We start from the raw sequence: 26,578 nt of genomic DNA, 5'->3' as shown, positions 1-26,578 counted from the left end.
CTATAAGGAAGGCTGAGCAATGCTTTTGAACAGTGGTGTTGGAGGAAAATTCTGAGAATGCCTTGGACCGCAAGAGAATCAAACCAGTCCATACTCCGAGAAATAAAGCCTGACTCCTCACTAGAGGGAAGGATATTAGAGGCAAAGATGAAGTTCTTTGGCCACATACTTTCCATACAGTCAAAGGCTTTAGAATAGTCAACAAAGCAGAAATAGATGTTTTTTTGAAACCCCCCTGCAGTGGATATTGGCAATTTGGTCTCTCATTCCACTGCCTTTTCTGAACCCAGCTTGTACATCTGGCAACTCTTGCTCCATGTATTGCAGGATCTTGAGCATTAACCTACTGGCATGTGAAATAAGTACCACTGTTAGAAAGTTTGAGCATTCTTTCGCATTCCCCTTTTTTGGTATGGGGATATAAGTGGATTTTTTCCTCCAATCTGATGCCCATTCTTGTGTTTTCCATATTTGCTGGCATATGGCATGTAGCACCTTGACAGTATCCTCTTTCTGCTTTGTTATTACCTGCTGCTTTTGTTATTACCAATGCTTCTTAAGGCCCATTCAACCTCACTCCTCAGGATGTCTAGTTCTAATTCACTCACCACTCCGTCAAAACTATCATCAATATTATCCTTTCTATACAGATCTTCTGCATAGTCTCACCACCTTCTCTTGATCTCTTCAGCTTCTGTTGGGTTCTTGCCATCTTAGTATATAAGTATATAAGTTAGACTTTCCCAAGAACATATTTTAAGCTTTTTGGCCCCAGAAGTATATGAACTTAATCTACCCCTTCTTCCTTGTAGGACTCTTGCCAAACATTTAAGAGCATATTTGTGATTTCAAAAGCCAGATCTGAAAGAATAACTTTGAAATATAACTTTGAGTAACTATATAACACCCTCATCCAAATTGTCTCTCTTTCCTCATGTTTTAGAACCATCAACAGCTCAGAATGCAAAAGCTCGGCAAACAGTTTCACGCATCAGCAGAGAGGAGCTGGAAGATCGCTACCTTCGCTTACATGAAGAGAACCTCTTACTTAAGCAACATGCTCATAAGCAAGAAGATAAAATCAAAAGGTCTTGTTTGGGGGTTATAATTCCTAGCATTCCTAGCCAGCACAAGGAGGCTGATTTTGGGACCAGATTTCCGTCTACAGATCTGTTTACAGTCTCTCACTTTTTGAGAACTGGAAGCAGTGTGATATCAGAAGCAGTTTGGTTGGTGCTTAAACAACTTTGCCTACTACAACCATTGACTTTTAGTGAGGACTTTCTTTTTAATTCGGCAGAATATTTGAGAGCCAGAAAAAAATTCGGGGTGGGGGGGTGGGGTGGTGGTGTTGAAACAGTTTTTTACCGAATCATGAAGGTAGTTCCATAACACAAAATAATTAAAATAGTATGGTTCATTCTATGTTTTATATAGACTTAATTAAAACAATTTTCTATTTTAGTTACAAAGTCTTAAAAATTTAAATGTTTTCAATTCTGAAATGTTTGAAAAAATACATAAGAAGCACAATGGGGCAAGGAAGACTGACTGGACTTGCACACTCGATGGAGCCTGATTTCTGTCAAAGTGCATTGACACAGTTTTCAAGTATTTCCAACAGATGTTGTGGTATTCTTTTGTAACTATAAATTACCAATTAACAGTCATGTTCAGTTATTTAAGACTTGAAACTTTGTAACTAAAATAGAAAATTGATTTAATTAAGTATATATATATATATATATATATATATATATATATATATGAACAGTACTATTTAAATTATTTTGTGTTATAGAATTACTCTTCATGATTGGCTAAAAAAAGTTTCAAACCCCTCCCCCTCCCCATTTTTTTTTTTTTTTTTGCTATGGCCTTGCCCATGACTTAAGCTTTGTCTACCAGTTATTTATTTATTTCTATGCCACCCTTCTGTTTTTGGCCCCCTCTCTCTTCACTCTGGCCCAGAGCAGTTATGTGTGAGCTATATCAGCTATAGCTGCATGTAATGAATGACAGTGTGAATAAATTGTCAAAATTTGCTTAAGAGAGTTCTTACAGTTCAATGGAGGGGGGGGGGGGGGCTCGTTTAATTTTTGCTTCTCATAGAATTAACATGGGGATTTGGTTAACCAGTTAAAATTAACCAGTTAAAATTTAACCTGAAATATTTCATGGGGGGTTTGAACCCCTACCCCCCTCCCTCTTGGCTGCAGCCCTGTTTGAGACCATAGCTTACAGACAAGTAGACTTGTTCTCAAATAGCTACAAGTTATTAATGCCCCCCCCTCCCCCACGTGGTGTATGTGAGCATACTGTACCAAAATAAAGGAAGCCCTTTTACACAAATGTTTCTGTTTCCAGCCTCCTGTCTGGACCCCAGCGAGAAATTGATTCCCTAAAAAGTAAATTCGGTGCTTGAAGATGTGCGACCAATTTTGTAAAGTCTTGAACTCCTCTCCTCCATCAAAGCCACCTTTTCTTTCTTTGTCTGCCAAGTCCCTCCCTCTTGATTCCCACCCCCTCTAAAAAGAAAAGGGAAAAAAAGAAAGAGAAAACCATTGCTGGAAGTGTTTTTCTGTTCTTGTATATTACCTCACCCCCGCCTGCCCCCTCTGCCTTTTGTTCTGGCTTCCCCATGTTTATCAAAACTAAGAGAAATCAAAGGTACAACTCTGGAGATGCCAAAAGCGAAATTTGTATCCTTTTAAAGTTAGATGAAAACCATGCCTTCTGCATCCAATTATGTCCCACGGCTAACTGTTAAACCTCTCTTAAGCATGTTGGTATTATTTGCTAAGCATAAGATGTAGCGAGGCGACATGTGCTATTAAGGGCCTGCCTTTGAGCCTGCCCACCTACTCGTTTTGAGAACGAAGAGGTGACCTCCCCCTTCCTTCCATTCAGACTGGAAGCGCTGCATCAAGAGAATGTGTTACATATTGTAAGCATGCGTAGGATGGCTTAATATCGTATGGGACCCGCTGCTTTTTATACGTCGCTCCACCACATCCCCAATCTGTAACTAGACTTAACAGCGTGCAGGGTTCCTTGGGAAGGTCATGCGTTCCACATTTGAGCAGCATATGGAGTAAATATGCATCCCTCCCTCTTGACTAAACTTTAAATGATAAGCCTTAGGAAACTGTTATTTGTCAGTGCTATAAAGCAGATTGCTACCCAGTGGTTTCAATTATCTTCAAAGACAACTTCACAGGCCGTAATAGTTATATCAAAACCTGAAATTTATTATTCAGGTTCTGGACTGAAGTCTTCACAGTGATTATGTTCCTTTCAACAGAAATGCTATATATATATGTGTGTGTGTGTGTGTGTGTGTGTGTGCACACTTTTTTCTTTTCTTTTCCATCTTATGTGTGTTATCCCCCCCTGCCCCCCCACCCCATAGGATGGCCACCAAGTTAATTCGGCTCGTGAATGACAAGAAAAAAGCAGAACGGGCTGGTGGCGGCCCCAAGCGGCGAGGCCAGGATGTCGAGATGGAGGAAGTGATTGAGCAACTCCAGGAGAAAGTTCGGGATTTGGAAAGACAAAATGAAAGCATCCGCAACAGGCTGATTTCCACCAAGCAGCAGTTGCAGCTTCAAGGGCACAGGCACATGCCTTACCGTTATGTCCAGGCACGCATTAACACAGGCCTCAGAAAAGCAGCAGAAAGCGTGGGGATTCAGGAGCGCGCCAAAAAAGGTACATGATATCAGTGACCCATTTCAGATATCATTCAGATTCCACATATAGATTGGCTTGCCAAAAAAAAAGTTGCATAAGGAGCTAACCTGTACAGACTTTTGTATTGGCCCGCCTGTCCTGGTAGCAATGACTCTCCAGGGTTTTAGTTAGGATTCATAACAAGCTCTACCTGGAAATCTCAAGTTATTCATCAAATAATTAATCAAACTCATGTTAATACCCTGCCCATCACCCAGATTTTAACTCAAGGTGATTTGTAAATGTTTATAAGTAAAATTAAGGTTAAAGATCTTATTATGCAAAACAGAATTAAAACCATTTACAATAAAGATTAAAATAGTGTGTGTATGTATGAAGGCAAATCATCTGCCAATGTATGGGGACTCCATGAATGTCATCAGGCTTGTGAGGCAAGGAGTTGCACAGAGTTGCTGTGAGTTTTCTAGGCTGTATGGCCATGTTCCAAAAGCATTCTCTCCTGAGGTTTCATCCACATCTATGGCAGGCATCCTCAGAGGTTGAGGGGTCTGTTGGAAACTAGCCAAAAGTGGAATGTCCTGGATGGGAGAAAGAGCTACTGTCTGCTTGAGGCAAGTGTGAATGTTGCAATTGACCATCTTGATTAGCCTTGATTGGCCTTGCAACTTAAAGCCTGTCTGATTGCTGCCTGGAGGAATCCTTTGTTTGGATGTATTATTTGTTTGTTTGTTTGGGTGTGTTAGCTGGCCCTGATTGATTCTTGTCTGGAATTTCCCTGCTTTTTGAGTGTTGCTCTTTATTCACTGTCCTGATTTTAGTGCTTTTTTTCATACTGGTAGCCAGATTTTGTTCATTTTCATAGTTTTCTCCTTTCTGTTGAAATTGTCCACCTGCTTGTGGATTTAAGTGGCTTCTCTGTGTAGTCTGACATAGTGGTTGTGAGAGTGGTCCAGCATTTCTGTGTTCTCAAATAATATGTTGTGTCGAGGTTGGTTCATCAGGTGCTCTGCTATAGCTGACTCAGGTTGAACTACTCTGCAGTGCCTTTCATATTCCTTGATTCGTGTTTGAGCAATGCTGCATTTTGTGGTTCCTATGTAGACTTGTCCACAGCTGCAAAATATACAGTAGACTCCTGCAGAGGTGAGAGGTTCCCTTTTGTTCTTTGCTGAACGTAGCATTTGTTGGATTTTCTTAATGGATCTGTAGATAGTTTGTAGGTTGTGTTTCTTCATCAGCTTCCCAATACGGTCAGTGTTTCCCTTGATGTATGGAAGGAACAACTTTCCTCTGGGTGGATCTTTGTCTTTACTCTTGTGGCTTGTTCTTGACCTTGCAGCTCTTCTGATGTCTGAGGTGGAGTCTCCATTGGCCTGTAGAGCCCAGTTGAGGTGGTTCAGTTGATCTTGGAGGAAGTGGGGTTCGCAGATTCTTTTTGCATGGTCTGCCAAGGCTTTAATTGTTCTTCTTTTTTTACTTTGGTGATGGTATGTAGGTGTCTATCCATGCGTGTAGATTTTCTGTAAACCGTGTGGCCCAGTTGATTGGGCCACACAGAACATCCAACAAATGCTACATTCAGCAAAGGACAAGAGGGATTCTCTCACCTCTGCAGGAGTCTACCATATACCATGCAGCTGTGGACAAGTCTACATAGGGACCACCAAGTGCAGCATTGCCCAAACACAATTCAAGGAACACGAAATTCACTGAAGACTAATTCAACCAGATAATAATAATAATAATAATAATTATTATTATTATTATTAACTTTATTTGTATCCCGCTAACATCTCCCGAAGGACTTGATGCAGCTTACAAAGGCCAAGGCCTCAATAAAACAACAATATAACAAATACACATAAACCAAAAGCAAATCAAAACATTAAAGCAATAACAGTAAGCAGTAAAAACAATACACCATAACACAATAAAAACTAGGCCGGGCCAAATGTAATGGGTACAGATTAAAAAATGCTGAGTATGCTGAGTGAGATAAGTCAGCCATAGCAGTGCACTTGATGAACCAACCTGGACACAGAGTATTATTTGAGAACATAGAAATGCTGGACCATTCTAACAACCACCATGTCAGACTACACAGAGAAGTCATTGAAATCAACAAGCATGTGGACAATTTCAACAGAAAGGAGGAAACCATGAAAATGAACAATATCTGGCTATCAGTATTAAAAAAAAAACTGTAAAATCAGAACAGTAAATAAATAAAGAACCACTCTCTGAAAACAGGGGAATTCCAGACATGAGATAATCAGGGCCAGTTAACACCTCCCAACAACGGATTCCCCCATGCAGGAATCCAAGCCTTGAAACTGCAAGGCTATTCAATGCTAATCAAGGTGATCAATTGCAGCATTCACACTTGTCTCAAACAGACAAAAGTTATTTCTCCCACCCTGGACAGATAGATAAACTCCACTTGCCTAGTTTCCAACAGACCTCACAACCTCTGAGGATGTCTGCCATAGATGTGGGTGAAACGTCAGAAGAGAATACTTCTGGAATATGGTCATACAGCCTGGAAAAATTACAGCAGCCCAGTGCGTATATGTATGAAGGCAAATTATCTGTTAGTTTATGAGGACTCCATGAATGTCATCAGGCCTGTGAAGCAAGGAGTTCTTTTGCCGGATCCTTCATTCATTCATTCTGGAGGATGTAGAAAATGCCTACAGAGAACATTTTTGGTCTGTGTTTAGTGAAGGAAGAATTTTTTTCCTGACAATATGTGGGTGGGGTTGTCTTCTCCCATACTAACCCACTGAGCCCCTTATAGTATTCAAAGGCACATTATAAATACAGCAAGCAGTGATCATGTTTAGCCTTCCTGTTTACAGTATTGCCTATTTTTTCTTTCTCTTGTGGTCAGCTACCTTTCACACAATATGCTTCTGTCTTTTTATCAACTGCTCACCACCTTTTAGGAATGAGATTGCAGGACATCGACATCCAGCCTTTGAAATCTCCACAAGCCTTGCCGCCAAAATACGGGCAGAACTTACTTGAAGAAGCAAAAGCGGAGATAAGAAACTTGTACGGCTTTGTTGATCTTTCTTTGTTGTTGTTGTTCTCCTGTCAAGTATTGCTAGAACAGTTACAATTGACTAAACATACAAAATATTTTTCAGTCTCCTACTATTTGCATTTTCACAAAAAACTTTCAGACTTTACTTCTTACAGAGAAGAATGAAGCCTGGAGGACATCAATTTCCTATTGGCTCCTCAACGAAATGCCAAGCTAGTTGAAAACAACTCCATTGTGCCCAAGGCAGGCCCTGACTCATATCCTCTCAGTCACCCAATTATTTGTTGTATCTTGAATATGAACTGGATTTTATATTCTTAACTTCCTACAAACAGTGAAACTGACCATCTGAGCCATGAAAAGGATGGAAAGATCATGTGATTGGACCTACCTTTATGAGACATTTTGTGTTCTCAAGTCACTATTTTTGCTGGAAATCTGATGTAGCCATGAAGTGCCCTCATTTCCAGTCACAGCGTCCTTATTAACCCATATTTTCATTCCAACTAGTGAATGTTTGTTTATTTATTTACAACATTTATATGCTGCCTTTCTCACCCCGGAGGGGACTCAGAGCGGCTTACAAGATATATATATACATATAATATATTATTAGCATAGTACAATATCAGTATTAAATATTACTATATTGTACTATACTATTATATTGTAATATTATTAGTAATATTACATGTAATATAAATGTATAATATATTATTATTAGTATTATATTGCATTCCAATATAATATTATAAATATTATATGTATATACGTTATATTATATTATATTATATTTATAATATTATAATGGAATGCAATATAATACTAATAATAATATATATGTATATGTATATGTAATATATAATAATAATAATATATGTATATAGGTAAAGGTAAAGGTAGTCCCCTGACATTAAGTCCAGTCATGTCTGACTCTGGGGTGTGGTGCTCATCTCCATTTCTAAGCCGAAGAGCCGGCGTTGTCCGTAGACACCTCCAAGGTCATGTGGCCAGCATGACTGCATGGAGTGCTGTTACCTTCCCGCCGGAGCTTTACCTATTGATCTACTCACATTTGCATGTTTTCGAACTGCTAGGTTGGCAGAAGCTAGGACTGACAGCGGAAGCTCACACCACTCCCCGGAATCGAACCTGCGACCTTTCGATCAACAAGCTCAGCAGCTAGGTGCTTTAACCCACTGCGCCACTGGGGGCTCCAATATATGTATGCCCCCAGTGGCGCAGTGGGTTAAAGCCCTGTGCTGGCAGGATTGAAGACCAACAGGTTGCAGGTTCGAATCCGGGAGAGGCGGATGAGCTCCCCCTTTCAGCTCCTCATGCGGGGACATGATAGAAGCCTCCTACAAGGATGATAAAAACATCAAATCATCCGGGCGTCACCTGGGCAATGTCCTTGCAGACGGCCAATTCTCTCACAACAGGAACAACTCTTGACACGACAAAAAAATATATATTATATTATATTATATTATATTATTAGCATAAGCACAGGAGACAAGGTGGAACTGTCCCCTGCCCCCCCCCCCCCCCTTCACTCTGGCCCAGAACAGCAGTTAACATGTTAACATGTTTCAAGGAATATTTTCTTACAACCTCATAATACCTGGGCCCAGGACAGGTCAGGTGATCCTCTCCAGTTCTTACAAAACCATTGCAAAGCTATAAACTCTTAGTTTGTTTGATCTCACTGTTAAATAGCTCTGTTGGTCTCCTTCAATAGCAAATAGTCACATAAAGCCATGAGGCGATATATGCTGTTGTATAGCTAATAGGTGCCAACTGTACTCAGTTCAACAATAGATATATTTTATAGTTACCGGAGGAATGTAGTAAAGATAGACAACAAGATGCTGTCACCATAAATGGTTGGAATGCATTGATTGCCTCAAGAATCTTTTAAAAGAAAGAGATGTGTGCTCAGGATGTTTTAGGAAATAAAGACTTCACATAAGATCCTCTAAATAGACTGCTATTTTCATTTTTCACTTCCATTCTGTAATCCCTGTCTACCATATTGAAGAGGCTCTGATCTTGATAATTTTTGGCCCTTCCACACAGCCCTATATCCCAGAATACCAAGACAGAAAATCCCACAATATCTGCTTTGAACTAGGTTACCTGAGTCCACACTCAGATAATGTGGGATTTCCTGCCTTGATATTCTGGGATAGAGGGCTGTGTGGAAGGGCCCCTTCTATCCTCTGAAACCATTTGGCCTGTTCTTCAATTTACCATATATACTTGAGTATAAGCCGACCTGAATATAAGTTGAGGCAAATAATTTTACCACATAAAAACTGGGAAAACATATTGAGTTGAGTATACACCGAGGGTGGGAAATGCAGCAGCTACTGGTAAATTTCAAAATAAATATAGATACCAATAAAATTACATTATTTGAGGCCTCGTTAGGTTAAATGTATTTGAATAGTTACATAAAACTGTAATTTAAGATAATACTGTACAATTCCAATTAAACCATTATTCCAGCCTTTTTCAATGTATGATGCATGTGCTTACACATCCTTCCAATAATAATAAAGCTAGTTAAATAATAAATGTAATAATAATAATAATAATAATAAATAGAATAAAATAATAAATAGAATAATAATAATATATAGAGTAAAATAATGTAAATGTAATTATATTTTAATAGGTGTGTTTTAATCTATTGTTTTGATTATTGTTTTAATATTTTTAATGTATGCTTTATGATGCTGGCAACATATGGTGCTTCTGTTTGTCCACCCTGAGAAAATAAATAAATAACAATAATAATAACAGAGTAAATAATAAATGTAATAATAATAGAGTAAAATAATAAATATAATATAATAATAATAACAATATAGTAAAATAATGTAAATGTAATAATAATAATACTGTAAAATAATGTAATAAACCTTGAAGGAGCTGGGGGTGGTGATGGCCGACAGGGAGCTCTGGTGTGGGCTGGTCCATGAGGTCACGAAGTGTCGGAGACGACTAAACAAATGAACAATAAAAATAATGATAATAACAGCGTAAAATAATAAATAACCTTGACTTGAGTAAAAGCCATGGGGGGCTTTATCAGCCTAAAAAGGGCTGAAAAACCCGGCTTATACTCAAGTATATATGGCATATATTTTTTCTGAGGACCTAATTGTCAAGATTTGAAGACATAGCAGGTTTTGAACTCCTTGTGTGAGAGGAATCAGATTTATGAATACAGATCTGTCCAGTTCTAACTACAGGGAGGGGGGTGCAAAACATTTAATCCAACATTCCTCATAACAGTCTATCAGGAGGTAGCCAAAAATGGCAATAAAAGCTTTGCTTAACTGGGAAATCTTTCAAGTTCCAGTCCCTCTCCTTTTTTCTTAACTTCAGATTTGATATCAAGGAATATGAAGCTTTCCGTTTCATCTATCACCTTCTTGTCCATAAGATGGGCTGTACATTATGCAGTTGCTATACAAGTTAATAACAACATTTGTATAATCAAATTTACATTTACTTCTAAAACACATCTCTAAAATATGCAGGTATTTTTCTCCAGCCATTTATTTGTGGTTTTTATAAGCTACCTTTCTGAAAAGAACATGTATATACAATATAATCAAATGTTGAAAGGTCTTTATGCTTTCTTTCAAAATATATCTCTACGATATGCAAGTATTTTACACTCCATGCATATTTCTCAATCCAAAATAACCATGTCTGATGGAAATCTTAATAACCTATAATGTACACGAAAACAAGTGAATCATGGTATGCTTCCAGTGAATTTAACATTTCATATTTCATATTCAGAAGCATTACAATGTCTTAAATATCTCAGAGAGCTTAATATCCTAATTATTTATTTGAAACTCCCATTAAGTTGACTTTTCAAGGCCTTACAAAGGTAGTAGTACCAAGTTTAAAATCTGATCAAATGTCTTCTACAATTTTTAAAAGCTGTTGTTAACAATGTCTGTAAAATCTTTAAAAATTCTCCAAGCAACCTATCCCCATTCTTTCCATGATTTCCGAAGTCTACCTGTCTTCTGCCTTCCAGCTGGTGAAACCCAAAAACATTGTTGTTTTCTTGCTTTGCAGAGAGAATGTTATTGAATCACTAAAAACACACAATGAGGAGTTAGAACATGCCGTGGAAATGCTCAGGAATGAAATTCAGAGGAAGGAAAGTGAATTTGAAGAAGCCCTCCTACAACTAAAAGAGCAGCAAGCCACAGGCCAACGGTAGGCTAAAACAGCATGAAAAAGCCATAACAGTATCAGACCATATTGTTAGGGAAATATTACCCTAAAATATAGCAGAGCATCCAAAAACAAACAAGATACAAATGTTGAGCATTAGCTCATTAGTGAGCAGAGTGTGAAGTGTTGTGTGATGTGGCTGTAAAGAATTAAGAGTTTAGGAGGCAAGCATGCAGAGTCCAATCTTTAGTTAACATCCAAGTTTGGGAAATTATGGTTACCCTCAACCATTGGTTCTCAACCTGGGGGTCGGGACCCCTGGGGGGGTTGCGAGGGGGTGTCAGAGAGGTCATCAAAGACCATCAGAAAACACAGTATTTTCTGTTGGTCAGGGGGGTTCTGTGTGGAAAGTTTTGACCAATTATATCGTTGGTGGGATTCAGAATGCTCTTTGATTGTAAGTGAACAATGAATTCCAGCAACTACAACTCCCAAATGTCAAGGTCTATTTCCCCCAATCTCCACCAATGTTCACATCTGGGCATATTGAGTGTTCATGCTAAGTTTGGTCCAGATCCATCATTGTTTGAGTCCACAATGTCTGGAAGTGGGTGAACTACAACTCCAGAACTCAAGGTCAATGCCCACCAAACCCTTCCAGTATTTTCTGTTGGTCATGGGAGTTCTGTGTACCACATTGGGTTCAATTCCATCGTTGGCGGAGTTCAGAATGCTCTTTGATTGTAGGTGACCCATAATATATCCCAGCAACTACAACTCCTAAATGATAAAATCAATCTCCCTCAACCCCACCAGTGTTCAAATTGGGTGTATTGGGTATTTGTGCCAAATTTGGTCCAGTGCATGAAAATACATCCTGCATATCAGATATTTACATTAGAATTCATAACAGTAGCAAAATGACAGTTATGAAGTAGCAACGAAAATAATGTTATGGTTGGGGGTCACCACAACATGAGTAACTGTATTAAGGGGTCATGGCATTAGGAAGGTTGAGAAACACTGCCTAAACTATGGTTAGTATCAACAAACCTAGGCCTAAACCATAGTTTGTTGATCCTGGCTAGTTTTCACAAAGTGGGTCAAACCGCTGAGCTGCTGAACTTCCTGATTGAAAGGTTGCAGGTGTTGGAGCCCAGCGTGTGATTGTGTTTCAGGATCAGGGTGCTTTGGATGTGTAGTTTCAAGATGGCAATGGTTTGGTCAATGATATTGATGCAGAGAATGAACAGGAGATACCTGTTCAAAGTGTAGTTTCCCATGACAATGTCCCTGAAGGGTGTGGGGATGATGTTGTACTCCCTGAATTTCTACCAGAGAGTCCCCAGGATTTGGGGCTTGAAAACAATTTGGCAACTGCAGAAGTTAATGAGCAAATAGATAGACGGCAGGAGATTAGTCAAAACAGACAAGCCGAGCAGTGGCTTCGGCGCTCTGCCAGGCTCCAACAGAAAAAAAGATAAGGGAATCTCAATTAAAGCGAAACCAATTTCTGAGTGCTTGAGATAGCTTAATGAGGGAATAAAAGTCCCAAGTACGGGAAATGTAGCTAGATGAAACATTGTTTGGAATCAAGTTCTTGTCCTTGATTCATGGAACCCTTGCTTGGAAGATTCATGCTTAAGTATTTCTTGTTTCATGGTTTTGATTCTTGGATTGTATGACTACATACACATACCTTGAATTAATATTTCCTGGTTTTCTGGATTATATTAGAAAAGTGTGGACTTTGTTTTTATGGACTTTGCTGAGTTTTACCCTGGACTATTTTGTTCCTACTTATTTTCTTACCTAATTGGATTTACCTATTTCTTTAACATGCTTTTTACTTTGCTGCTTTTTAATTACCTCCAATAAAAGGATTGTTTTGCTATTCAACATGTGGTGTTTAAAGTCAGAGGGCTTTTCCTGTTCTGGAGTGCGACAGCAGGTTCGAATCTGGGGAGCGGCGTGAGCTCCCACTGTTAGCCCCAACTTCTGCCAACCTAGCAGTTCAGAAACTTGCAATTGTGAGTAGATCAATAGGTATTGCTCCAGTGGGAAGGTAACGGCGCTCCATGCAGTCATGCTGGCCACATGTCCTTGGAGGTGTCTATGGACAATGACGGCTTTTCGGTTTAGTAAAAAAGATGAGCACCAACTCCCAGAGTCAGACACGACTGGACTTAATGTCAGGAGAAAACCTTTACCTTTACTTATTGTTAGACCAAATTGTGCCAGACATTGTGAGAGAGTCTATTTGGTTTAAAATAAAAAGTGAGAGCTGTTTGTGTATTTGCGTACTTGTCACATCTAGCACGGAAAGGGGAAATGCATGATTTCTAGTCTCAATGTATTTGGTAAGTCATGGTTTTCTGCTACATCTGGACACAACTGACTGAGTTGGCATGATGGAAAGTACTAGTTAATGTTGATTAGCTGGACTCCTTAAGCTTACATCTGCACATCATAAATATCATTCAGCCCCACTCCTTTTATTTGAAAATAAGGGAGAAGTAAACCTCTTGTAAAACTCTAAGCACATTCCTACTATTTGTTTGATGTGAGGAGCAAAATTAATAAAAGCATGTTTTTGCATTAGAGCTTTTGGTGCTTAGGACGAAGCAACAGCAGCTATGTGTTTCCGCGCTACCGCTCTTTATTTGAAAGGTGCAATAAACCAGTTCGTCAGGCAAGAAAATGTTTGAAAGTGCTTTTTAATCTTCTCCAAAAGGACAGTTGACCGGGTGATGCCAAAACACAATGGATTCTGAGAGTCTAAAGAATTAAAAAACAAAGAAAAAGCATTTCAAGTCCTCAGCTGGTTTACAGATGTGTGCGCTTTGTAGTTTAATTTCTGGTTCCAGCATGGCAGTGGGACAATTTTTTCCAGTCTGTCTGTAACAGATAAGTATTGGAGAAGAAACAATGTGTTTCAAGATGTGAGATTCTGTTCTGATGTTTATCATGCTTTATTTGGTATTCGCAGTTAAAATCAATTCAGGGGTTTCCTTTTAAACGTTCCTTGCTCCGAATACATGCAAAAATAATAATAATGAGGTCACCCGGCTCTGTTCAAGGGATACAGTTTGGAAAACATATCTGTACTTAGCTGTGTGATGACTTTTAACAAGATTAAATAGTGAAATTTCAATTGAATCTCAGCAGGAGAAATATATAACAGAACCTTGGCCATCTAGAATTTCGGTCAAGATGGTCAGCGTTAACATACATCTGCAGCTTATTTGAATGCCAATCTAAATGAATTATCTGTGTAAAATGCTAAGTCACTTTTCTTGAAAATACTTGAGGAAAGTTTTGAAGTTCCAGGAAATAGTGATTCCCTGACAGTGAGCGTTTGGAAGAAAGTGGCTAGAGAGCGAAAACAAATTATCTGCCTGTTGCAAGGATAAGGTTGCTCCTTTCACCTCAGGATCTTCCAAAGTTTCATAGCATAAACCAGTATATCCAAACAATGACAGAAATCCAAATCTAGTTGAGTAAAACCTGGATATATTTAACAATCTGTAACACTGTTGTCGAAGGCTTTCATGGCCGTAATCACTGGGTTGCTCTGAGTTTTTTGGGCTGTATGGCCATGTGCCAGAAGCATTTTCTCCTGACGTTTTGCCCACATCTATGACAGGCATCTTCAGAGGTTGTGAGGTTTGTTGGAAGCAAGGCAAGTTGAGTTTATATATCTGTGGAATGTCCAGGGTGGGAGAAAGAACACTTGTCTGTTTGAGGCAAGAGTGAATGCTTCAATTGCGCACAGACAATGTTGTCATCAGTATATTGGAGTTCTATAACAGATGTTGTTGTAACCTTGGTTTTGGCTTTCAGTCTGCTGAAGTTAAATAGCTTGCCATCTGTCCGATAGATGATTTCCACTCCGGTGGGAAGCTTCCCATCAACAAGATGAAGTATCATAGCGCAGTCCCTCTCCAATGCCAGAAATAAGGCTTAATGGTATATCATTAGAAAACGTTAACAATTTCCGCTATCTTGACAGCCACCGCTCCACAAAAGTCAACATTGACACTGAAATACAACACTACCTGAGCTCTGCAAGTGCAGCATTTTTCCAAATGAAGCAGAGAGTGTTTGAGGACCAGGGATACTAAGGTGCTTGTTTATAAAGCTATTGTCCTCCCAACCCTGCTATACGCCTGTGAGACGTGGACTATCTACAGATGTCACATGCAACTCCTGGGACGATTCCATCAGCGTTGCCTCCAGAAAATCCTGCAACTCTCTTGGGAAGACAAGCAGACAATGTCACCATGCTGGAAGAAGCAAAGACCACCAGCATTGAAGCCATGATCCTCTACTACCAACTACACTGGACCAGCCACATTGTCCGGATGACCGACCACCATCTCCCAAAGCAGTTACTCTACTCTGAACTCAAGAATGGAAAATGGAATGTTGGTGGGCAGGAAAAGAGATTTAAAGGTGGCTCAAAGCCAGCCTTAAAATCTCTGGCATAGACACTGAGAACTGGGAAGCCCTGGCCTTGAGCACTCCAGCTGGAGGTCAGCTGTGACCAGCAGTGCTTTAGAATTTGAAGAGGCACAAATGGAGGGCGAAAGAGAAACATGCCAAGAGGAAGGCATATCAAGCCAACCCCAACCGAGACCGCCTTCCACCTGGAAACCGATGCCCTCACTGTGGAAGAAGATGCAGATCAAGAATAGGGCACCACAGTCACCTACGGACCCACCCTGGAGGATTATCCTACTTGGACAACAAGGGATCGCATTAGTAAGTAAGAATGCTTCAGTCGATTAACTCCACTTGCCTCGTTTCCAACAAACCTCACAACCTCTGAGGATGCTTGCCATAGATGTGGGCAAAACGTCAGGAGAGAATGCTTCTGGAACATGACCATAAAGCCCATAAAACTCAGAGCAACCCAGGGATCACAGCAACCCAATCTGTAATGCTAATTTTAATAGAAAATATTTAAGTTAACTATTTAGAAACTTTCCTCTTCCCAGCTATGTTTAGGAATTAATGAGCCATAAAAGAACTAATTGAAAAGGTTTTTAAAAAATTTCATAGTAAAACAATAGTCAGTGGCTGTTGCACTGTACATTTTACCAATACTTTTCCTATCTCTTGTGTTTGAAAGGTTAACAATTCGCGACAACGTCACACTGATCAAGCTGCACAAGCAGTTGGCGGAGAAAAGCAATGAGGTTGCGGCAATGGAATCCAAAATGTTGCAGCTCGACGAGGTATGAAAAGACTTCTGCTAAGTATTTTCACTAGAGAGCCAATCCCCGTTATGCTCCAGTCAGCTTATGATTGAATAAACTTAAAAGCCTGAGACAAACACTTCCTTCTTATATTTGCCAAGGTGTAATGCAGATCTACCCGCTTACCTGGGAATGCACCTCCTCAGAACTCAGTGGGACTCGCCTCTGAATAAACAGGGTTAGAATTATGCTGCTGCTAAAATTCAGATATATATGTATGTAGTTGCACTGAGGAATAAGTGGGGATTTATGCTAACTCTGCAGCCCTGTTGATTTCTGTTTCGATTCAAGTCCCATTAAAGTCAAGTAAAGGTAAAGGTTTCCCCTTGACATTAAGTCTAGTTGTGTCCAACTCCGGGGGGTGGGCTCATCTCCATTTCTAGGCCAAAGAGCAGGCGTTGTCCGAAGATGCCTCCAAGGTCATGTGGCCAGCATGACTGCATTGAGCACCATTACCTTCCCGCCAGAGCGGTACCTATTGATCTACTCACATTTGCATGTTTTCTTTTTATTTACTTAGTAGCTGTCCCCTGCCACGCCTTGCTGTGGCCCACTCTGGTGGTCATGGGGGTTCTGTGTGGGAGGTTTGGCCCAATTCTATTGGTGGTGGGGTTCAGAATGCTCTTTGATTGTAGGTGAACTATAAATCCCAGCAACTACAACTCCCAAATGTCAAGATTCTATTTTCCCCAAACTCCACCAGTGTTTACATTTGGGCATCTTGAGTATTCGTGTAGAGTTTGGTCCAGATTCATCATTGTTTGAGTACACAGTGCTCTCTGGAAGTAGGTGAACTACAACTCCAAAACCAAAGGACACTGCCCACCAAACCCTTCCAGTATTTTCTATTGGTCATGGGAGAACTGTGTGCCAAGTTTGGTTCAATTCCATCGTTGGTGCGGTTCAGAATGCTCTTTGATTGTAGGTGAACTATAAATCCCAGCAACTACAACTCCAAAAAGTCTTTTCATTTGTATTTTTATAACATTTTAAAATTTTGTCCAGGGTTATGTAAAAAAAACCATGTTTTTTCAGTGGTACATTTGTATGTTTTTGAACTGCTAGGTTGACAGAAGCTGGGGCTAACATCACGGAGTTCACCCCGCTCCCCGGATTTGAACTGCCGACCTTTTGTTCAGCAAGTTCAGCATCTCAGTGGTTTAACCCGCTGCGCCACCAGGGGAACCTAAGTTCAATCAAACTTATAGTTAAATATGTATATGGAAAGAAAGACTCACAGCAAGGCATGACTGCATCCACCCCGCCAGCCCTACATCTCACCACCCCTTATTTATTTTTTTTACTGTGAAAGATAATTGTTGCTGAAAGAATGCTTACCTTCAACTGCCTTCTCTCCACCATTGCCACAGAACCAAAGGCATCTTAAAGTCAGCCATGATGCACTTATGGCAAAAGGAGATGAACTGAATCTGCAGCTCAAGGAAGAGCGTTCAAAATGCCTCCATCTGGAGAGACAATTGCAAGCCAACACTTTTTCAAAGCGACGATTCGATGAGGTGAGGCTAAATCTTGTCTGACTGATAATTTGCTTATCCTTCCTAGGAAATGGAGAGATGCACAACCATACAGTGTTTATCCCCTGATATTGATACGACTCATTTCCCATGCTCTTTAGATTATTCCCATCATTGTTTCTACTGCTATTACCTTAGAGTGGTTATTCATATGAAGCTGAGCAGTCTAAATAGGTCAAACAATGAATCATCAACCCTTGTCTTGTTGACATATTGGAGTTCATAATAGACAGTGAACTTTTTTAAGGTGCTGTATTTGTCCTAAGTCGTGATGATCAACAATGTCATTTCACGGTGCCAACATGTGGCTCTCCAGATGTGGATGGAGTCCGTTCCCATATGCCCTAGTGAGCATAGCAAATAGCAAAGAAGGATGGAATTCAGAGGGATCTAAGTGACCCCCATTTCAGGTACAATGGGTTAAGAGTGATATTTTGAATCACCACCATAGAGCAGGTAAAATGGTAAATTTAATGGGAATAACATGAGTCAAACACACTGATGTTAATAAAATGGCTGGAATTTATTTTTCTAATTTGGCAGCACATTTAACTTTCAATAAGATTTTCATTTTATTTATTATTTATTATTTAAAGTTTTTGTATAACATTCTTCTGTAACCTTCATGGAGGGTCTCAGGATGGTTCACAGCAAGGATTCAATGCTAACAATAAAACCATTTAAACATAGTACATAACAATAAGTAAAATACAATAAGATAAAATACATTTAAAACCAGTTCGCCAAGATAAAACAAGGTCCAACTCGGTCAATACTTTAGTCATTTAGCGGTGTCAGCCATCATTCTGTGAATGCCTCGTTCCATAGCCAAGATTTGACTTGCTTCCTAAAGGTCAGGAGAGAGGGGGCAGATCTAACTTCATTTGGGAGAGAGTTCCATAGTCAGAGGGGCACCACAGAGAAGGCCCTGTCTCTCGTCCCAATCAGACACGCCTGCGAAGGTGGCGGGACTGAGAGCAGGGCCTTTCCGCCCTTAATGGTTTGTAACGCCCTTGAGGGTTTGTAGGGAAAATATTTTCGGACAGGTAAACATTTTATTCATCATTGCTGTATCGCAGGACAGGAAGCACCTCTTTGCTTAACCACCACACTTCAGTCCAAGTCAAATCAGCAAAGCAGTTTATTGAGGTATATACAAAACGTAGTTCAGCAAAAATAGTAAAAATGTCAAAGTCCAAAGGAATGAAATACTTCACAAGATTTAAGGTACAAGACTAGCATGAAAAACCAGGAATATAAAGAAACCTAGATACACAAGGTATCATAAATTCAATACACGAAAGACAGGAATAAACCTTTAAACTTGGAAACATGGAACAAGAGCAAACGGAAACATGGAACTAGAAATCCCTTAGTAGGCTTGACTTGGCAAGAGATTTATCATCAATCACCAAAGTTGACCAGACTGCGGGAAAATCTCTCTGGTCTCTCTAATAAAGCCATGAAAGCATTCAATCTTTCCTGACTATCTGATAACGGCTTTTTCCTCTAACAAGCGCTGTGACTTTCATCAAGTCTGTGAAGCAACTCGGAGTTTGCAAAAACTAATCCTCCTATCTATCAGCTCATTAACCTCTCCACCCGCCATTTCATCTTCTGAACTAGCTTCCCTAGAGAAAGACTTCTCTGGGCCCCTCTCTGGAATGTGGCCTTCTCTTTTTCTAACTGTGGATACACAGAGTGCTCAGTTTCAGGACTTAAAATCTCATGCAGGCTCGCAGGCCCAGAAATCCCATGATCCACTTCCTCATTAACATTAGGAGCAGGCACAATCATGGGCTGAATTACAACAATCATCCCAGACTGCCTTACTCTTCTGTTGCATCATAGCTGTTATTATGTGGTATGAGGACCAATCTACTATTCTTTGACAGCTAAAACAGTTCTGCCCGATTGTGTTTCTGTCAGTAATGGTTGATTTTTCATTTTCAGTTGCATCACTGCTAACAATTTTCTTCATTTCAGCTACAAGATACAATCAATGATTTGGAGAAAGAGCGGGACCTCCTAAAAGAAAATTATGATAAGTTATACAACAGGTAAATTATAACCAATTACAGAATCCTTATCAGATTCCCATTATTGATTTATAGATTAGTTAAAATAATTATTGATGAAATAAGGACAAGTAGACTTGAAATGAGAACTGTCTGATGGTAATTTAACAGTGAAATATACTGCCTCAAAGTGTGATTGAGTCTTCTTGGAGGTTTTTAACAGAGGCTGGATGTCTATCTGTCAGGAGTATTTTAATTGTGTATTCCTTCGTGGCAGAATAGGGTTGGACTAGATGACCCTTGTGGTCCCTTGCAAATCTGTGGTTTTATTCTCCTACTAGCCATCCCCTGCCATGCATTTCTGTGGCCCAGTGTGTATATATGTGTTTTGTGTGTGTATATATGTGTATATACGTGGTTTTGCATATGCATTATAAGGTTTTTCTTTTGCTTTTAAAGTCTCTTCCAATGTGTTTTTCAGTGTTTTATGAGTGATGGTCCTTTGTTGGCCTGAGAGGTATATTGTGTCCAAATTTGGTGTCAATTCGTCCAGTGGTTTTTGAGTTAAGTTAATCCCACAAACGAACATTACATTTTTATTTATATAGATTATTTTATTATTCTATTATTATTTTATTATTGTATTATTTATATTATTATATATTTATTATTCTATTATTCTATGTTATTATTATTATATTTCTATGACCCTCTGCACATGCTCATGAAGCCTTGCTTTGCAGTGCTGGATTTCTTACTCTTCTTCTTCTTCTTATTTTATTTATATTATTATTAATTTTAATGCATTTTTTTGGCTTTTTAAGTCCCTTTTGTGTTTTCCAGTATTTTTATGAGTGATGGTCATTCATTGGCCTGAGAGGTGTGTTGTGTCCAAATTTGGTGTCAAGTCGCCCAACAGTTTTTGAGTTATGTTAATCCCAGAAACGAGCATTACATTTTTATTTATATAGAGCATTTATAGCCAAAAAAATAGTTCCTAGAGCAGCTTACAAGTTGTTAATTTGACAATTCCTTGCCTTTAGGCTTACAATCTAAAAAGACATGAAACACAAGGGAAAGGAGAAGAAGGGGGTTAGTCCAGCAAATGCTGGCTGCTCTTCTCTCCTTCGGACCAATTGCACTTGGTATGAAGAGCCTTTCCACAGCCATTGAAATTCCATCCTTTCTAGGACTTCTTATTTCCATTTACACTATTACTACCAGGTTGTCTGTTTCACAAAGAAGACCGCATCAAAGCATTGGACGCTATATCTTTGCCTTCAGTTTCAACCTCAGTCTCCTTAAAAAAAGAGAGAGGAGGGAAAAAAAGTAAAATGGACTCCAGTCTGGAACTGCACTGGGTGTCATTTTGACTTTTGAGGTGCCAAATTGCCTAAGGCCAGAGCTGTGGCTACACTTGATATTTATGTAAAGTCGCTCCGAGGTAATAGCCTGTGTAAATTCTGTCAGCAGTGCTTAATATCACATAAATAAAAAATTAGGAGGCTAAACCTACTGAACATGAAACGAGATCGGGCGCTGAATTCATTTTCTGGTGCCGAACAGAAAATTGAAGCAATTACAGTCAATTTGCAGAGGCTTTAATGAGGAAACACCTGATAATGAAGCAGAAGGGGATGGGAGGAGACCCCCTCCAGTTATAGGAGATACAAATTGAGCTCTTCTTCAAAAGAGAAGAAGACTTAAACTTTTCATTTTATGGCAGGCTTGACATATTTTGAATGCTAAAGTTTTAGGGGAGCGTGTTTGAAGGAATTCAAAAAACTACAATTCAAGTAGTAACTATGTATTGTCGAAGGCTTTCATGGCTGGAATCACTGGTTTGTTGTAGGTTTTTTAGGCTATATGGCCATGTTCTAGAAGCATTCTCTCCTGACATTTCGCCTGCATCTATGGCAAGCATCCTCAGAGGTTGTGAGGTCACAACCTCTGAGGATGCTTGCCGTAGATGCAGGTGAAACATCAGGAGGGAATGCTTCTAGATCATGGTCATATAACCCAAAAAACCTACAACAACCCAAGCAGTAACTTCTACAAACTCCAAAGGGTTACTTGAGAATCAGGCCCAGACTGAACCCATTTGCAAGGAACAAAAGGGTGACAATATTCTTCCTTAGAGCAGTGGATCTCAACCTTTTTTTGACCAGGGATCACTTGACAGGGACCACTTGAACAGGGATCACTTTGACCAGGGACCACTCTCCAACAGTAGTACCAAAAGGGTTACAAATCAGTTTTTGGTCAACTTTAGATTCAGTTTGGTTATTTGAGGTGCCGATTCAAAAATTGCATTGGATATACCACATCAGCTCTAGTTTTTGATAAAGAACATATGCCATATAACATTCACAACCTTAGCTATGCAGATGATACCACTTTGATGGCTGAAAGTGAGGAGGAGCTGAGGAGCCTTCTAATCAAGGTGAAAGAAGAAAGTACAAAAGCTGAGTTGCAGTTAAACATAAAAAAAAACAGGTTTCTGGCAACCGGACCAATTGACAACTGGCAAATAGAGGGAGAAAATCTGGAGGCAGTGACAGACTTTGTATTAGTAGGTGCAAAGATTAATGCAGATGCAGACAGCAGCCAGGAAATCAGAAGACGTTTGCTTCTTGGGAGGAGAGCAATGAACAATCTCAATAAAATAGTGAAGAGTAGACATCACACTGGCAATGAAGATCCACATAGTTAAAGCAATGGTATTTCCCCGTAGTAACCTATGGATGTGAGAGCTAGGGAAGACTGAGCAAAGGAATATAGATGTTTTTGAACTGTGGTGTTGGAGGAAAATTTTGAGAGTGCCTTGGACCGCAAGAAGATCCAACCAGTCTATACTTCAGGAAATAAAGCCCAACTGCTCATTGGAGGGGAGGATATGAGAGGCAAAGATGAAGCACTTTGGCCACATCATGAGAAGAAAGGAAAGCTTAGAGAAGACAATGATGCTGGGGAAAATGGAAGGAAAAAGAAAGAGGGGCCGACCAAGGGCAAGCTGGATGGATGGTATCCTTGAAGTGACTGGCTTGACTCTGAAAGAGCTGGGGTTGGTGACGGCCGACAGGAAGCTCTGGCCTGGGCTGGTCCATGACGTCAAGAAGAGTTGGGAGCGACTGAACAAATAAACAACAAATATGCCATCTAGTAGCTGCCATCTGCTCACCCACAGAAGCCCATATTTAATAATATAGTGCTGATGTTGTAGTAGTAATCTTTCATGGGTAGTCAGCATCTCCCCTCCGACATCCAAATTGCCTCGCACTATAAGAGTGTTTTGCAAGACCAGTCACTCTCATTGCTACGTGGTTTCGAGGCAACCGTGTAGTAATGATGAGGCCATGGACCGTATTTTCATTCTTGCAGACCACTGGTGGTCCACGGACCACATGTTGGAAACCACTGCCTTAGAGGTATAGAAAGCTTACCGTTGGTTTATCTGAAATCTAAGTTGAATATAGAGATCCTATGGAGTTTCATAAGGGTGTCATTCCCATTCCTTGCTACTCTCTTTATCAGTGAGCTAGTCTTTCCTTCTGACTTTTGCCAATCCCCCCCCCCCCCAAATTCCATTCTGTCCTGTTGCTGCATGAGCCTGCCATCTTGAGCCATTCAACATCAGTATTTAAATTCCCATTTTCTCTGCAAAATATTTAAATGAACATTTATCTATCTTTAAATTGACAAGAATATTGAGAGGGGAAGTGAAATCTATCAGATACCTTTGTTCAATCCACCCATTCGTTTCAGGGCCCTTCCACACAGATATAACCCAGAATATCAAGACAGAATATACTATCTCTGCTTTGAATTGGGTTATCTGAGTCCACACTGCCATATATTCCAGTTCAAAGCAGAAAATGCGGGATTTTATTCAGCGGTGTGGAAAGGGCCTAAGAGCTGCAGATCCAGACGTTTTGTGTAAGAGTTCACAAAAATCAAATTGCTGTAGTATTTGCAGCAGGAACCACGCCAACATATTATTGTGCGCTCCTGGAAAAAAGCTTAATTTTCACACAGGGTTGCCAATATGGTGATGGAAAGGGCTTGTGCTACATATTGTAAAGGACAACACAATATAATGGAATTGTATTTTTATTTATTAGTGTAATCCCCAAAGAAGATCAGCTTTGATAGAGGCCAAGACACATTAAGCTTATTTAATTTTTAAATAAGTAAACAAATGACCATATATGCACATTTTTTGCTATTGGTGGTCATCAGTTCCCTCCTTCAGGTATCGTCAAACAAAAACAAAACCCCAAAATAATAAATTCTTATCCAAACATCAACAGTATGTCTAGCTCAACTAGTATTTCATAATCAATAATAATTTTGGTGTTCTGATCAGATGACTGTGGAAATCCAAGAGGCCAGTTTTCCTTAGGAATGCGAGTTGCAAGCCTTTGCTTTCCTTTGACCCTCTAATACTGATCCAGTCCTCCTGCGTACCATCTGCTGCATAACCAGCCCTTCTGTAAACCCAGATGGTTTTCAAAATGTAGCAGGATATTTTTTTTCTAAATGAACTCCAAAGACATTCCAGAGGAATCCAGTCCTAAATGTAAAGGAGATGATAACTGCATATTGATTTTTGGAATGATCTTGTATTCCTTTAAAGTTAGCATTATGTGGATTTGGAGAAAGTGGAGTTGTAGGCTCTTCCGAGTTTTAACGAAGGACAGATTCCAAGGTTGGAAATGTATACAGGGCTGTTAAAACTGAACTCAATGAACTTATTCAGCAACTGAAAAGAATGTGTAAGTTAATTTAGGAGCCAGTGTGGTGTATTGGTTTGAGCACTGGACTTTGACTTTGGAAACTAGAGTTTGATTTTTCACTTGGCCGTGGAAACCCACTGGATGACTGTAGGCAAGTCGTGCCCTTTGGCTTCCAAAGGTCCCATAAATCAGTAAGGACTTGAAAGCATACAACAGCAACAGACATAAAATACACACCATAGATGTGATCATACTGTTGCACTCCTGAACAGGAGTATCCCTCTGACTTCAAAACACCACACATTGAGTAGGAAAACAATCCTTTTTTTATTGAAGATAAATAAAAGCAGTAAAGTAGAAAAAGCACTTTAAGGGAATAGGTAAATCCAATTAGGTAAGAAGATAAGCAGGAACAAATTAGTCCAAGGTATAGTTCAGCAAAGTTCAGAATCAAAGTCCAGGCTTCTCTAATAAAATCCAAAGAAACGGGGAAATGTTGATCCAAGGCATGAATAGGTAATCACCAGAGACAATGGGTCAAACCATTCAGCAAGAAATCCTTAAACATGATTTTTCAAGTAGGGCTACCATGAAAAGAGCAAGAACTTAGCAGGATTCTAAAATGATGCTTCATCTGACTATATTTCCTATGCATGGAACTATATATCCTCACATTAAGCCATTACAAGCACTCAGAAATTAGTTTCATTTTCCCTGAATGCCTCTCATCCTTATCTGTCAAAGCCTGGCAGAACACCGAGGGCCTTGGTCGAACTGTCTGTTTTGACTAATTTCGACCCGCCTGTCTATACGCTCATTAGTCCCTGCAAGTGCCAAGTTGTTTTCAGGCCCCAAATCCTGGGAACTCTCTGGGAGCAATTCAGGGAGTAAACCATCATCCCTATACCCTGTGTAGGAACATTCTCATTGGAAACTACTCTTGAAACAGGTGCCTCTCTGTCATTCTCTGCATCAATATCACTGACCAAACCATTGCCATCTTGAACCTCATTTACATCATTCCTCACATCCAAAGCACTCTGATCCTGAAACACAATCATAGGCTGAACTCCAACACTTACCACACAACTCTGCACCTCAAGAAGTTGAAACTTATCTTCCTACCCATTTTGAGACTCATCCCAGTTGCAGCTTTTTCAAATCATTCTTACAAAAGCTATTTCCAGGTGTTTGTTGTTACTCCCATTTAATAGATCTGGGAAACGGGAAATGAGAAAGAACATGTTGTCTGTCCAGATCATGGCTGGAATGTCCCATGCTTTCCAGGTCATGAGTATTAATGCGGTTTTGCCGATACGATGCCAAAAGGCAGAGCATGGTCAGTTCTTCAAGGATAAGATCACAGGCCAAGCAGTTAAGGATGATCTATAAGCAATTGCATAAGAACAGGCAGGGAATTACGGCATGGCATTGAACCAGATATGTACTTGGCCACTCACTTGATCACCTGTGGTCAGTAAAAATCACCTTCAAAGGCCTTGTTATGGAAGTTTCACAAAAACTGTGTGTGTTTTTAATTGACTTTACAAATAACTGAGAAGCTTTCGGCAAACAAACCAATGCCTTCACAAAATATACCTGTGATGGAGTTGGGAGTGAGACAAAGTGTTTTCCAAGAAACTTAAGACAAGAGCAAGTTCACACAAGGAGATGTGGGCTTAGGCTATATATAATCAACTCAAAGGCTTTGTAGCAATGAACTAACATCTAAAAATCTGATTTCTTTATTTGTTCTATAGCTTCCGACATCTGCATTCAATAATAGTATGGACTCTTATATAACTTCTGAAATTCATTGTGGAGGTTTTTTTTCCGTGTCAGGAGCAGCTTGAGAAACTGCAAGTCGCTTCTGGTGTGTGAGAATTGGCCATCTGCAAGGACGTTGCCCAGGGGACGGCAGGATGTTTTTTTGATGTTTTACCGTCCTTGTGGGAGGCTTCTCTCATGTTCTCACATGGGGAGCCAGAGCTGACAGAGGGAGCTCACACACACAGAAACTCATAACACACAAGACATTTGGATGCAAAAAAGTGTAGTTTTAAACATCCATGCTGGTTTT

At 39.8% G+C, this 26,578-nt stretch overlaps 1 protein-coding gene across 3 annotated transcripts in view; it reads left to right on the top strand.

Moving 5' to 3' along the window:
* The window catches only part of RPGRIP1L (RPGRIP1 like), a 106,360-nt gene that overhangs the window by 8,812 nt on the left and 70,970 nt on the right, over positions 1 to 26,578 (top strand). For all 3 annotated transcript variants that reach the window (XM_067471117.1, XM_067471115.1, XM_067471116.1), the window contains exons 3-9: positions 944 to 1,088; positions 3,413 to 3,711; positions 6,639 to 6,747; positions 10,847 to 10,990; positions 16,083 to 16,188; positions 17,580 to 17,726; positions 19,731 to 19,804. In XM_067471117.1, coding sequence (XP_067327218.1) covers positions 944 to 1,088; positions 3,413 to 3,711; positions 6,639 to 6,747; positions 10,847 to 10,990; positions 16,083 to 16,188; positions 17,580 to 17,726; positions 19,731 to 19,804 — 1,024 coding nt within the window. The remainder of the gene's footprint in view (positions 1 to 943; positions 1,089 to 3,412; positions 3,712 to 6,638; positions 6,748 to 10,846; positions 10,991 to 16,082; positions 16,189 to 17,579; positions 17,727 to 19,730; positions 19,805 to 26,578) is intronic.

The sequence above is a fragment of the Anolis sagrei genome, chromosome 8 (assembly GCF_037176765.1).
Source record: "Anolis sagrei isolate rAnoSag1 chromosome 8, rAnoSag1.mat, whole genome shotgun sequence".
In the NCBI taxonomy this organism is placed as follows: Eukaryota; Metazoa; Chordata; class Lepidosauria; order Squamata; family Dactyloidae; genus Anolis; species Anolis sagrei.
The sequence above is the reverse complement of the archived record's forward strand: the minus strand, read 5'-3'. Positions and strand labels throughout refer to the sequence as shown.